A 14,409-nucleotide genomic window follows, 5' to 3' on the forward strand; every position below is an offset into this window, starting at 1 on the left:
CTCCTGCTCTGTGTGTTTCAACCCTCAATGGGTTTTCCAGCTGCAAGGGCTGTCCCCTGCTCCTTTGCACTTGCTGGTGACTTTAAAAGCCCTGAGCCTGGAGGAGGTGCTGCCTAGCATGGTGCACGCAGTGGGCTTCCAAAATGCCCAGTTTTCCTGAACCACTGAAAACTGCTGGATATTCCCCAAAGTGAAGCTCTGAGCTCAGCTCAAAACAGGCCACTTCCCACCACCCGGAGCCCTCTGAGTTGGAGCCAGGGCTGGAGCTGGACCCTGGTGCCACCACCCACCATGATCCACTGTCTCACTTCCTGCAGATGAAGTTGCTGATGTCCCTAGCAAGTGGTGACAAAAAAATGTGGGTATGGTAGCAAAACAGGAGGTTTCCAGTAAGACGCCCACCCTGAAAGGCATCTCCCCAAAGACTTTCACGTAGGCAAGCATTTTGAAAATGCCCTCAAGACTTGGCGTTGAGAAATCACACTCCAGTTGAGAAATTGCATGAAGGTAGACAAAAACAGGCAGAAGGGTTGGAGGGGTCAAGCTGTCCCCAGCATCATGACAGAGCTGTTCCCTTCTACCTTGGGCAGCTGGAGGCTGAGCCAGCCCCAGGCTGGGTCCTCGACCTCCCCACTCATGCCCCTGATGGATGCTGCTCCCCTGACTTTTCTCTCATAGGTGCCAAACGTCACGGGGGGTTTGGAAAAAACCAGCTCCCTGGAGTTCAGCTGTAATGCTTCACTCAGCAAGGTTTAAAGAGGATTAGGAATTGCGTGTTCCTGCTGCATCAGCACTCAGGCTGGGGGTGTGGTGAGAGGAGGGAAACCCATTAATTTTTACCTCTCGGTTGCAAAAGGAGTTAGAAATGGCATCCTAGTGTTGAGTAACTGTAGGAGTTTATTCCCTGCCCTGTGCACACCCTGAATGTGTGCCGATTGCCCAAGCTGTTCCCCGGGCAATGCCTGGGTGTGGGCTTGGTGTGGAGGTGTGCTGGGGGCTCAGTGGGTCTCAGTGTCCCTTTCCCCATGGATCTCTCCCATGGCTGTAGGTCCAAGTAAGGAGAGGGGTGGGGCTTTACTGCTGCGTGTTTTGGGCTAGCCCAGGAACCTCAATGCTTGGTGTTATCCCAGCCAGTGTGCCTCCAGAGTTCACTTTTCTGGGGAAAACATCTTTTCCAAGAGCTGCTGTGTTACCTCCCTGGTGGGATCTCACTTCCGTACAGTTTGTACTACTGTCCTGCCTCAGTTTCCCTTGTCTGTCAAGTACGGCCCGAGGCTGGCTGTGTGAAGTGGGCCGCCTTCCTGCGAGCTGTGCAGCCCGCTCGCGGATGCTTCTCGGTGTGATCCTAAAAAGAACAAAAGGGACAGAGTATAAATGAAATTTATTGTTGGAAAATCTTAATTAGATTTCAAGCCCCAAAGGGAGAAAAGTGAGGTATTATCTGACACAGCTAATGAGTGTTAAGGGTCCATTGTTATATTTCTTGTTTACCTTTCTGTGCTGGCTGATACGGCCCGGATCCTCGCCTCTACTGCCATAATTAGGATATCTCATCTCTTGCTGATAGGGTTGGGGATGCTGTTCAAAGCACAATGCTGTCTCATCCCTCCCTGGCAGGATGAGCGTGATTGGGAAGGCAACTTCTGGCATCTCGGTGCTCATGCTTGCTGCATCGACCCTGTGAGTTGGGGGATGCCCTCCAGAGCCAGAGGTGTACCTGATAGCCCCCAGGTATCACCAAGGTAACCTCCAACAACCTTGCTGACCTCTCTGAAAGGCCCTGAGCCAACTTGCCTGAGAGCCAAATCCTCCCCAGCACCTCTCTCCACGCAGCATGAAGGGTGACCGTGTCCTCCAATGAGTCACCCCATGCCCACTGATGAAGGTGAAGGACACCTGTGGGTACCCTCTCTCTGTAATGCCAGTATCTCTGAAGCTTGGGCTTCAGGAAGATATTCAAGGTTGGGACCTGGTGTGGACTGGCTAGTCTCCTTTTGGGCAGAAAATATTCAGGGTGGGTTTTTTGAGTTACAAGTTGTATCACAGGTTTCCTTTGTGGCCTCAGGGGTTGCAAATCATTCCTTGGACCCCCAGATAACAGAGCATCTTGTTGAAAGCCACCTTTACACTGAGGCTTGCCTGATCTCCCTGAGTTTAGCAAGTCTCTTTAGCCACAAAGGTTTAAGTTGGTTCTGCTCCAGCTATGATTACAGCCCTGGAGCAGCTTGGGCAGGTGGACACCTACCACATTCCTTGGAAGTCCATGCATAGCTTGATGGATGTAGCTGCATTAAGCTACCGGCAAAGACAGGTTAGCACTGCCTGGCCCTGAGGATATATGAATTATTCCAGGGTGGTTTAATTAAATACTTGCTGTATGCAGGTAAACCGCTGCTGGAAGGACTACCAGCTCCAGCCCTGGCTCCAGGCAGTGTAGCCTGGGGTTTATGCCTTGGCATCAGGCGCCTTGACACCCAAGCGATGCCATTTGCCCCTCCAGAAACAAAAAGGGACCCCATCCCACCATCATGGTCCTTTGGGGTGGGGAAGAAGCCCAGCCACCCAGGTGGGAGCCAGCAGTGCGGCATGTAGGGGTGGCTGTGTGTGGGCAAGGGGACTGCAAGTTTTTGGTCTCGATTCAAGCCACCAAAAGCCAGAAGTAAAATACCATCCATTGTTGGTTTATACACCCGTAGTAGCCAAACAAACATCCCTGAGCCTGTCCTTATCACTTTATTACACCTGCTAGAATGAATAGATTAAAGAGGATGGGGGAGGGGGGAGAAAGCAGAAGAATCCAGCAGAAAAACTGGGTTTTGGGATTGTTAATTATTCTCTGGGGTCTCTAATCTTTAACTGGCAAACAGCATCACTAACTGTCTTAAAGCCCCTCCTGGAACATCCTGATAATAAGCCATCTGCATGAAGGCACCCCGTTATCTGCCCTCCTCCAGCCGCCTGTGACATGGCTGGAGTGGGAGATAATGAATGTGTGGTGTGTAATAACGACACGTCATTCATGATTATCGGCCTGATACCCAACCTTTTAGCTCCATTGTTTGTGCTTCAAAAAAGAAGAAAAAAAAAAAAAAAAAAAAAGGAGGAGGGAAAGAAGAAAAAGGGGAATTTTTGGTGCTAAGGGCTGTCCCGGGGTCCCCGAAGTGTCTCCCTGCCAAAGGGGCTGGCTCTCGTAGCATCTCCCAGAGGGTTCAGTGGTACCCTGGAAGGACTTGCCTGTGGATTGGTGGCTGCTGTAGCCATGGTGATGGAGGGGGAGAGCTGAGACAGCGCAGAAATGTCACCGCCTGCCAGGGAGACATTTGGGGCAAATGCTTGGGCGATTAGATCTGTGTCACCGGGAGCTGCCCAGCTCCTCATGCTGCTTTTTGCTGCTCTCAAAGCCGTTAGTGGTGGCTTGGCAGAGGAGGTTATCTCGAACACACTGCTGTCCAGAAACTGCCAGCATTTGATGGCGGGGGGATGTTTGGGTTGCCTAGTTTGACCTGGATAAGCTGAAAAGCGGAAGAATTTTCTCCTAGTGGCCACTGTGTTACAGCTCTGCAATGTATCGGGGCTCTGACATCTTCCTCCAAAAGCTTTGGTCCTTCAAACTGCAAACCTGGGATAAGGGTGATTCTTAATGGATAGAAACTTACAGGTTTTGGCTCAGGTTACCTCAATTATTGTCAGAACCGCCTGGAATAATGATCCTTTTTTTGCATTAAAAATGGCAGTGGTTTCTCCTCTCTTTCTTGAGTAGAATTCCAAGAGTGGTTTCCCGAGGAAGACCTCTGCTGGAAGTGGTTGGGATTTGGCCTTTCATAACAGTCAGGAGGACTCTCAGAAACCAAACAAGCATCCTCAGTCATGGCAGAGAGTAGGATAATGACTGCAAAACATAGGGCTGGGAGGCCAAGGAGGGCATCATATGGAGACAGGGATGGGCAGCAGCCTCACCAAATCTAACTTTGTGGGTCCTCATCAAATCTAACTTTTCCTGCTCTGACCTTATCCCCTCATGCCCAAAGCAGAAGATGCCGTAGGGATATCTTCAAGTGCTATTGCTTTGCAACCCACCACCAGGGAGACTGGGACAGGTCTTTGTGGCCAAGTGCTCCCCAGGCTCATTGCTTGGACCACAAGCTGGTGAGTGGATGAGCAGAGCTGCAAGGTGACTTGCTTTTTCCCAGGCGGGTGGTTGAAATATCTGACAAATAGGGCCGGTACTGAAAAGCTGCATCAAACTGCTGCCCTCCAACGGCCTTGCTGTGCTGGAGCTGGGGAGGAGGAGAGCTGGACTCTGACCTTTGAGACCAGCCTGAGTCCACCCGTGGTGCAAGGGTGGTGGCATCAGCACCTACACAACCTCACAGGGTGAGAAGGGGAGGGAGCAGGGAGAAGAGGAACTCAGTCTCCAGCTGCCTTGAAAAACAAACACAAGCTTCACCTTGCTGGTAATTCACAGCATCCCTGTCCCGTTAGGTACCAAGCTGGCCAAAATGAAGGTCTGGATCTGACCCTGGAGGAGTTTTGTTTCTCAAACTGAAGATACAGCAGGCAACAAAGATGGGGAGCAGGGGGCTGTAGGGGTTTATTCAGATGAGGAGATGCTCAGAATTGGCTGTCCTGGTCTGGCCACAAGCAGAGGATGAGCTGTCCAGACAGAAGGACACAGTTTGGCTCTGATAGTGCCTGCAGTGATGCTGGTGATGCTTTTGCCATAGGCGACAGCTGGACAAACAACCTTGTCTCTCACCATGGCACCGCACTTGTGCAATCCTCTGTGCCTCAGTTTCCCCTGATGCCTGCTGAGTGCCTGAGCACTCAAAGTGAGAAGATTTCCCTCTGCTGTGGGTAGTACCATCATCGTGCTGGGCCCCAAGACAGAGCAGTGCTGGCTCTGCTGTCCCACACAGCTGAGGAGACAATGGGGATGTCCTCATGGACGGGGCCCATCAGCTGCCTTGCTGGGCCTGGCCATGCTTCCTGCCAAGCCCAGGGGGTTTTGCCAGGGGCCAGGGAGGACTTTGGGTTTTTCTGGGTCTCCCATTGCCCCTTAGTGATCTATTTCCCACCCAAATCTGCAGCTCACCCAGCAGGTCCCCCTTGGCCTGGGAGCCCACCTGTGGCTGGTGCTGGGGGCAGGACCTATAGTGGGTCCCTGTACCCCCCAAACCAGCCCTGTCCTTGGGACTGCACACCTTAGGCAGCTCACTCATGTACTGAGTGGTCAGTTCTCAGACTCTGCAGAAAAGGGCTTGAGACAGACCTTGAGACACGCTGCCTCTTGGGATGTTTTTTCTTTTTGCAAGGTGATTTTGTTCTTGTCATCACCATTTGAGCGGGGTTGCGTGTGATTTCTGTTTTGTTTTGTTTGACGCAGGGTGTTTCCGTTGTTTTCTTACCACAGAAACTCCTGGAGACAGAGGTGAGGTCTTGGTGATCCCACAGCATGGGAGGGGTGGAAACAGGCTCCTCAGGCTCAGCGGGGGGTAAACCCACTGAAACAGCCCTTGCAGCTTGAGAAAAGAGTTGTGAAGCTACACCCTTGGGCACAGCCTTGCCTCTGGTCTGCCAGGACTCATCCTGTACTCCCTGGTCCCCAAAATGCAAAGGAAGCCAAAGCCATGCTTGAAGAGCATCTCTCTGAGGCTTTATTCTCGTTTCAGAGAGGAGGACAAGACTGATCAAGTCGTTCTGCGGGCAGGGAGTGCTTTCTCCAGGTCAGCTGGTATCACATCTCTGTTGTGGCTACTGAGTTACCTCAGCTCAAGGAAGTTCAACACTGGGGCAGAAAAACCCACTGACTTTCATCTCTGTAATGGCAGGCACAACGCCAGCCCCAGAGTGGATTAGGAGGACTAACCTGGGGAGCAGTGCATGGTGGATGGGAGCAGTGTGGCTGCAGGGAGGAGCTCTCCTGCCCTGGCACACCCAGGCTGGAGGCAAGGGAGGGACAACATGCTTGGGCAGTGTCCAGGCTTTAGACACCCGTGCAAACCACCCCAGCATTGTTTATTGCCATGCCTGATGGGGAACTGGCAGCGGTGCAGGCCGGCAACAGAAGTCTCACCAGGCAGTGTGTGTGGGCAGGTTGGAGGTGAGGAGATGAGCAGGACACGGAGGATGGCTGCAGAGGTGAAGGCTGAGCCACAGCCATGCTGTGAAACCCTTTTGGAGTGCTGTTCCCTGTGCAAGGATGGGACCTGGACCTGCTGTGTTTGATGTGTGTGCGAGGGTGCTCAGCGTGCCACCCTGGATGGCACCAGGGGCAGGAGGGTTAATGCGGGAGAGGTCTGAGGTGGCCAGGGTGGGTCTGCTTGGTGCCCCCTGTCTTACACCTCTGGATGGAAGGTGGTCCTTGGGAAAGCTCTCGGCCCTCCACTGTGGTACCCCATAGGATCAGTGAATCTTCTTCAGATGTAGGTGGATCCCGTTGCTGGACCTGAGGATGAGCTGCGGTATCAGTGTGGGAGGATTGGACGGGTCAGGGCAGAGCTCAAAACGGAGCAGGGTTAAGGCAAGAGCCACCTTCATCTCGTTCATGGCAAACTGCTGCCCGATGCAGTTCCTGGGGAGAGGATGATAAATGATCAGATTGCTGCCTTCATCCCTGACCACCTCTGAGCTGGGCTCAGCACATATGTGAGCTGGGGAACTTCCAGTTGCTGCAAGGATGATGCCACAGCATATCTAGGAATCCCCTGATGCCACACCAAAATGCACCCAGCTCTGGGGTGGGGTAGTGCTGGTTTTTATTAATAAGCATTGAAAAAAATATATGAGATTGAGAGAACTGGGGCTTACTTCACTAGAAAGTCCTGCATGGATCCAGCTAAAAACCCAGACACCTCAGAAAGGTTATTTTTGGCTCTATGTAGAATATATTCTCTTGCAAGTTACTGAGACCTCAGTGTCCTGCATCTGTCTATCGATACATCATGGGAACCACAGAGATTTGGACCCAGCTTGGCTTTGAGGTGCACGAGTTATTCACTTCTAAACAAGGGAGCCTGTTCCCAATGCAGGCAACAGAAAGTCTAAACATCTTCACAAATCCATTAGAAAAGTGTGTGAAACCCTACAGTGACCACAGAGCTTGGGGTATGGGAAACACTCTGGAGCTGATGGAGCATAGAGGAGATCCTTCTGTGGAAATCCTGCTTGAGTTGTCCAAGCCAACTTGGTTCATGGGCACTAAGGGAAGATTAGCTTCAGGAGCTTGGCTCTAAGCTAGGTCTACCATGCAAGGCAGCCTACAGAGAAGGAGAGGGATGAAGGGTCTCCCACCTGGATCCAGCAGAGAAAGGCAGGAAAGCGTGGGAGTGCCTCTGTGCTGAGTTCTCTGGAGAAAACCTCAGGGGATCATATATCTGTTGGAGGAACAAAGGTCATTTGGTCTGAGATGAGCAGCACTGGGTTATTCCCTGGTCCCCAAGGTCTGGCTGGATTTGGCTTCTGCTGTTCCTGGGGGAGCTGCAGCTGACAGACATCTCTCTACAAAGCCACTGAATGGATGAGAAGAGGATTCTGGTGGCTGTGCAGATATCTCTCCTCCCCTTGGAGATAGCTGGATCCCCCACTACAGCACCCAAGGTGCCTGCAGATGTTTTCTTATCCATGACAGCAATGATCAGAGATGCCTGGTCCTGGGTCTCCAGACAGCCACTGGAGAGACTCAGCTGTGTACTCTTCTTCAATTTTCCTAGCTATTTCTTTTCTTGAAGCCTTTAAGATACCAGCTTCAAACCACACCCTGCCTGAAGGGCTTGGGACTTCTCTTGCCATGTTGGGACCCAAGTCTATCCAGGGCAGTTGAAAGTAGCCTGAGTATCTCTGTGTCACCACACATGAAGACTATTCAACACCCCTTCCCAGCAGTTTGTCATGTTCAAAGCCTTTGCAGTGTTTGGTAACTTCACTGAACTTTGCATTTAGATATGGAGTGTTGGAATAAGAGGGGAAGAAAAACCATGGCAGAGAGGCACAGGCTGCCTTGTTCAAGGGGAGTGGATATCTGGGCTCAGAGATCATCTACCCCTTCTTGTTATAAAGATGAAATACCTCAGGGTCCTCCCACACATCCCGATTCCTGTGAATAGCGAATATGTTTATCCCAACCTGGCAGCCTGTAAAAGAAAAGTGAGAAAAAGCTCATGACACTTCAGAGTGAAGACCCAGGAGAGGTGTTTGTGGGATTCTCTCCCTCCCTGGGCTCTGCAGGTGCTGTTGCAGGAGATCTGGCAGGGATGATACCCAGATAGGTCACCTCCTGAAACCCTCCCACAGAAGAAACAATGGCCTCAGAGCTGGGACCCATTTTGGTACCAGTGGATGAACTTCTACTCTTGGCCAGGATCAACACTCTGCAAGTCCCCTTTGAGCTCTGTGAACCCCCCAGTGTCCTGGAGCACGTCCTTGGACACTTTTCAGCCACCCTTCCAAAAAAGCTGTGATGGTGAGCTGTGCCGGCCTTGTACAGCCCTTTGGAGAGAGAAGAGAGTCTGGAAGCCCCACCAGCTCCTCCGCACAGCAGCTCTAGCAAGGACGCCCCACTTGTCACAGACAGAAGGACAAAGGATGAACAAACTCAACAGACCTGCTGGCAAGCTGCGTCCATCGGAAAATGTGACAGGTTTAGAGAGGTATCGGGACACAGCAGGAACTGGTGGGAACAGACGCAAGCTCTCTTTGATGCACATTGTGGTGTAAGTCATCTTCCCAAGGTCCTCCCTGAAAGCAGACCAGGGGGTCAGGTTCTGTTTGAGTGGCAGCAATAAGGACACCAGCAATGGGTACTGCGTGGACTGGACCAACATGTCTCCTGTTGGGGTTCCTCCTTCTCCTAGTCCTCCCTTTGCTGCCAGCAGTGTTACATGAAAAGCAGAATGCCCTAGTGTAGATGTAGTGTAAGGTGGATGAAGGTTCCTTCTCAGGATGAGTGAGAAGAGTTCAAAGTAAAGGAATAAGATGTCCTAGCTCACCACTCAATGGTATCTCGGTCTCCCAAGATCCCCTGGATCTCCTCCCTGCACCGTTGCTGGTACTCTGGATATAAGGACATGCAGTAGAAGAGCCAGGAGATCCCACTGGCTGTGGTATCGTGACCCTCAAACATGAACGTGTCCACCTCAGCACGCAGATCCTCATCGGGCAGTCCAACTCCATTTGCATCCTAACAAAGAGGAGAATATATAATTCTTAAGTGCCCCTTAATTGGACTTGCTCCATTGGGTATAAAAATAACCTTTATGATGATGAAGAAGAGCCTGATTTGCTGTCTCTTGTATCTCCCTGTACATTAGGAAGTAAGCCAGTAGAAAATACATCCAACATATGTGAGAAGAGTCACACCTGCTGATTTCCAGCTCTGCAGTCAACAGAGCTACAGAGTTGGGCTTTGGTGGGACATTAGATCCCAGCCCTTCAGAAGGACCTCCTACCAAGGGTCGCTGTTATGTTTTTCAGTAGTTTGGTTGGGACAGCTTTTGTTTCAGATTGAGATACAAAAGAAAGCAGTGGCTCCAGAAGGACAGAGTGAGCACAGGGTGTATCTATCTCCTTCCTGGACAGCAAATAGCAGCTTCTGTCCAGAGTATCTGAAGATGTCTGTGAAGGTAAAACTACAGAAGGTAAGGAACAAAATCTCTTGAGAGGACTACAGCCAAGGTGGCCCCCTTGTAACCTTTCCAAAGATATCATTCTTCTCTGGTTTCTGACAGCTCACTTATTTTAAACTATTAATGTGCTCAATGAAAATGAACAAGGAAGATGAAAGTCTGCCCAAGCTATTTCTGTTCAGTCACTGCACCTCACACATTTGTATTTCATTCCCTTTCAGTCCACTTTTCCCAAAGCTAGGAAATCTGGACTGCTGTTGCCAGGAGCTCCAGCCAGGGGTGGTGAGCTCCCTGCTGATGCATCCTTGGTGCCACACAGCTGTGTTCTTTGGCATTTGATATGATTTTTTCAAGCATTCACCTTGGTACAAAGAAGAATGTCCAGAAAATCCAGGTGCCTCTTCTTCTGGATCTTGTAAAGTTCATTCTCATTGGAAAGCAACATCTTTCTTTCTTTTATTACCTTATCTGCATAGAAGAATGATCAGTTAGGTGCATCCTGCCCCTCCAGAGACTTCACGTACTTGTCCTCTCGGTCAGCAACATGAACTTTTTTTAATGTGTAACCCTCTGGCCAGTGCCTGCTGCAACCTCCCCCTGAGCTGCTCCAGGTGCAAATGGGGGAGAGGTTCAGCTGGGAGACAGGGCTGGGGAGAAAGGGGACAAATACCTGTGTGGGTGTGGGCCAGCCTGCAGGCATCCCGAAATGCACGGCCTTTGTGAGTCAAGTCATAGAAGACATCCTTGTAAGAAAAAGTCTGGATTCTATTGCTCACGAGGTAGCTCAGGTCATAAACAGCTTTGATATAATACTCTGAGTTGCTGTAAGGAGAGCAAGGTTAAAGCTGGTGTTAGCAAAGCGAGTGGGGGAAACAGGCACATTTGCTTTCCCAGAATTTGAAAGTCCAGGCACTGACCTCTGAGTCTGGCAGTTGGTATTATAACTGAAGGCACATTTCATAATGCTGTCTAGTGTCATCAAGCTGACATCTTGAAAGAGCTCCACTGTCTTCCTCTCTATGTTCTTCTTTTCCCATTTATCCTAGTGGTGGAGATAGGGGTAGAGGGACAAATTACCATCTATAATCAGGTCATATTTTCCTGTCCCCCTTCCCAGATTCACACTGCTAATTATTTTCTGCAAACAGAGGCCCTAGTTCACTATATATCCTGTGGATCTAATCAAACCCTTCTGTGCATTTCTTTTTCCAGGTTTACCATTACTGGGTTAGAAAAGGATATTCTAGCAGTGGTTGCTTTTATTGGAAAACAGATGAAAGAGAGAATAAGTAACATGGCCAGAGGAAGGTGAGGAGAGCAATTTCAGAACTACCCAGAAATTTCAGTGAAACTCTAGGAAACATCTAAGTCCAGTCTCTATCAGTCCCTGGTTATTTTCACTGGTGCACAGCTAAAAGGTAAAAGTAGCAGGAGTGGTGATTCTTACCAGCATCACTTTGACTGAGTCAGACATCAGGGCCACATATGATTTCAGCACGTCATAATGAAAGGCTGGGGTGAGCAGCTTCCGATGCTGGAACCATTTGCTCCCATCCAAGACCAACAGCCCCCGCCCTGGAGACACAAACAGCAAAGGTGTAGTCAGCTCCTCCAAACTCTGATCACAGTTCTGACAGCCTCACCACTGCTTTTGGCCAAGCACAGGCTAATGTGCAGGGTCTGGGGAGAGGAGGAGTTAGTGATGGAGCCTTTTCTCCAGCCTCTCTGAGGATGTTCACAGCAGGATTCTTTGGATGGAGGAGAAGCATGGTCATGTGTCCTTCACTGCAACTGGCTGTGCATGCTTAATCTACCCTGAAACCAAAGCCTTGATGGCAGAGGCACAGGATTTGCTCTCTCAGATGGGTTTTTCTGTCCTGAATGAAGTACTTGGGTGGCTTTTGCAGCACACGCTGACAGTTGTTAGCAGGACCCTGGACGGCTACCTCAACCTCGCAGCTGTTTGCAAGTCGTGAACCTCTCTGTCCTTGGTGTGTCTTACCCTAGTTTTCCACAGTAGCATTCAGTCCCTGAGCAAACTGAAGATTGCTCTGTGAAGGCCAGGGTGTGAAGTACATGGCAAAGCCACCTGATGTGCTCCATGACTGGGTGGGCACCACCAGTACTAATGCTTATGCTCAAACAAACCCTCTCATTTCCAAGCTCTGGTTTTAGAAAGGAAGAAAGTAAAAAAAAAGGAAGACAAGAGAGAAGCTGCTGAAATGGACATTACAGCTGAAAGGAATAAAGGAAGAGAATGTCTTACCGATCCAGGGAAGTATGAATTTGTAGGGTACACTGGGCTTGGGATCTGTAAAACAAAACAGATACTAGAACACTATGAATGGCTAATGAATTCAACATAAGAAAAAAGAAAATGCAAGATAAATTGACATTACAGTTCATCCTCTAGATCACAATGTAGAATTAGTCTTATTTCAATATGTAAAATACCCTAACACTAGAAGTAGAGTTTAAAAGTGGTCTTCTACAAATATGACCTTAGTGGAGTTGAGAAAAGCAGAGAAAGGTGTAATGAAAATTGTACATGGAGAAGAAATGGCCATGGCAAATCTAGAAGTTGAGAATAATGGATGGGAGTTTCTGGAGATGCCCATGTATGTACCACTCACAGGCATCGTGCTCCACAGAAAGCATTAGAGGAAAAGACTTGAGATGTCTTCTGGGAGCTATTGCCATGCCAGCTCAACCACATTACTGGGTTTACTGGAAAACACTGGTAGATGCCATAGAAGACAGCAAGACCAATGATAATGGAGATAGTGGACTGGGAGGAACAAGTACAAGGTCACCGTCTTGCATGAGAATACAAACTGCTCCATGAAACCTGGGGCAGGCTGGGAGTTTGCAAAGGGGAGCAAAGGAGGAATTGCAATAGCTGTGAAGGAAGCCAGAGGCGGGGGTGACTCCAGGCAAGTTTCCCATTATTTCCTTGGTAGGGAAGTGACAAGGACATGGCTTCCCAAAACCAGATGTAGAGACTTACCTGTTCGGCCAAGTATGCTTTTGGCATATTCAGGATGGTGGACGACTAGAGAAGGCAGGACTGGTCCAAGCCACCTGGGAAATGCATAGGGGTATTCTTCTCCCCATGACACCATCTGATTTAATATTTTATCGGAAGTTATCTGCAAATGACAGTTAAGCAGGGACTGAATTCAGCCAGAAAGAGGGATGGACAGGGGAGACCAGAGGCTAAACTTGTCAGCCTATGGAAAGCACATGCAAGATGTCTTTTCTTGGGAAATGGGGAGAGAGAGTAGGTGGACTTGCTGCAGAGGGGCTTTCCACGCTGCAGGTGGAGGAGATGCTGGGCATGGCAAATGGACAGTGCACAGGTGGCAAAGCTGCAGCACAAGGAAGCTCCATGGAGAGTCCTTAGCTGGGGTCCAGCTGCAGTCAAGCTGCATTAGGACAGCCTGGGCTTGGAATGGGTTGGTGTCATGCTTGGGAGCTACACCTGGCATGGGCAACGTCAGGATTCAGAGTGAACAGGCCAGGAGGACCAAGGCTGTTACAGCCTGTTCTCTAAATTCAGCAGTCCAAGGTGGACATGCAATGTGAAAGCAAAAATGTCTTCACTATAAAGGGTTGAAAATGGCTGCAATAAAATGCCCTGCTTTTGTGTCCTTGTCTTTGTAAGTGGCTGCAGAGTGGGAGACCCTTGTTGGTAGAAGGTTTAATTCAGAGGAGAGATATTTTATGGTTGATCATATTTAAATAATTTCATGAAAGCCCCAGAAATCACCTAACTCCATGTTTAAGCACAAAATCAAAACCAACATGGCTCTGTTTTTTATAAAATGATGCACATCTCATACCCAGGCACCATTTGTGCCAGCCCTGTAGAAGCCTTGGCAGTCCCAGTGCAGAGGTCCTCTCCTGTAGGAAGGGAACACGAGCAGGGGACATGCACATCCCACCCAGTGCTTCCTCTCATCCTGACTGATATCTTGCACAGTTCTGGGGACAAACCCACCCTGACTGAGCCTAGCTCCCTCCTTACCAGGTGATTGTGGCCATAGAGCCAGTGTTTCTGGGGACCAGGGAATGCCTCCAGAGCTTTGATGAGTTTCTTCCTCTCCCGGTAGAACTGGGCCACTTTCAGCAGCACGAAGATTACGCCAAGCACCACAGACAGCTGCAGAACGACAGCAGAAGGTCTAGCTATGTTGTCCAGCACAGATGCCATGCTGGTCCTGTGTCTGGGATGCCTGACACTGCCTTTGTTCCTCTTCCGCTCCTCTTGCACCTGTGCCTGATGGGGAGCCGGGTGCAGGTAAAGATCTTCTCCCTCCTGCTCTGCTGGAGCTGAGCCTGTTGAAGCACCGCTGGCAGCAATTTATAGCAGCAGGAACATCATGGTAGGCAATCTGTCAGCTTGGCCGGCAGCCTGATTGCCTGCTGCTCCCACTCACCCTTTGACCTGCTTCCAGCAACCTGTGGATGGAAATTTGTTAATAAACAACGTAGATATATTTCCTACTTTCTTTGAAGTGCCACACACCCCAGCAGTGAGTGAAAACACTCAGTCACCCATGCCCGGGTGAACGAAGCCATAGGAGGGAGGAGGTGAGAGGTAGCCAGGCTTGAGCTCTAGCTGAGCTCTGTGCTGTCCTCAGCCAATCCAGCTCTGGAAGCCCTTCATATGCCCTTGTGAAGTGAGGAACAAACAGGTCACCTCTGCCCAACATATGGGCTGGACGGATCCAGCCGCCTTCTACTGTAAAAGCAGTGCTCTGAGTGACTGCAACATCACACAGCACTG

General features: G+C 50.0%; 1 protein-coding gene across 1 annotated transcript; it reads right to left on the reverse strand.

The window, feature by feature from the left end:
- Window positions 1-6,402: 6,402 nt before the first annotated feature.
- LOC104524930 (cytochrome P450 4B1) lies at window positions 6,403-13,833 on the reverse strand. Its single transcript, XM_010167954.1, has 12 exons — window positions 13,648-13,833; window positions 12,628-12,769; window positions 11,887-11,931; window positions 11,068-11,195; window positions 10,538-10,662; window positions 10,291-10,442; window positions 9,982-10,088; window positions 8,985-9,175; window positions 8,600-8,733; window positions 8,065-8,129; window positions 7,291-7,373; window positions 6,403-6,571 (listed from the first exon to the last, which is right to left on the reverse strand). The coding sequence occupies exons 1-12, from the start codon at window positions 13,831-13,833 to the stop codon at window positions 6,403-6,405; spliced, it is 1,527 nt and encodes a 508-aa protein (XP_010166256.1).
- Between the last annotated feature and the right edge of the window lie 576 nt (window positions 13,834-14,409).

The sequence above is a fragment of the Antrostomus carolinensis genome, unplaced genomic scaffold, assembly GCF_000700745.2.
Source record: "Antrostomus carolinensis isolate BGI_N321 unplaced genomic scaffold, ASM70074v2 scaffold2425, whole genome shotgun sequence".
Lineage (NCBI taxonomy): Eukaryota > Metazoa > Chordata > Aves > Caprimulgiformes > Caprimulgidae > Antrostomus > Antrostomus carolinensis.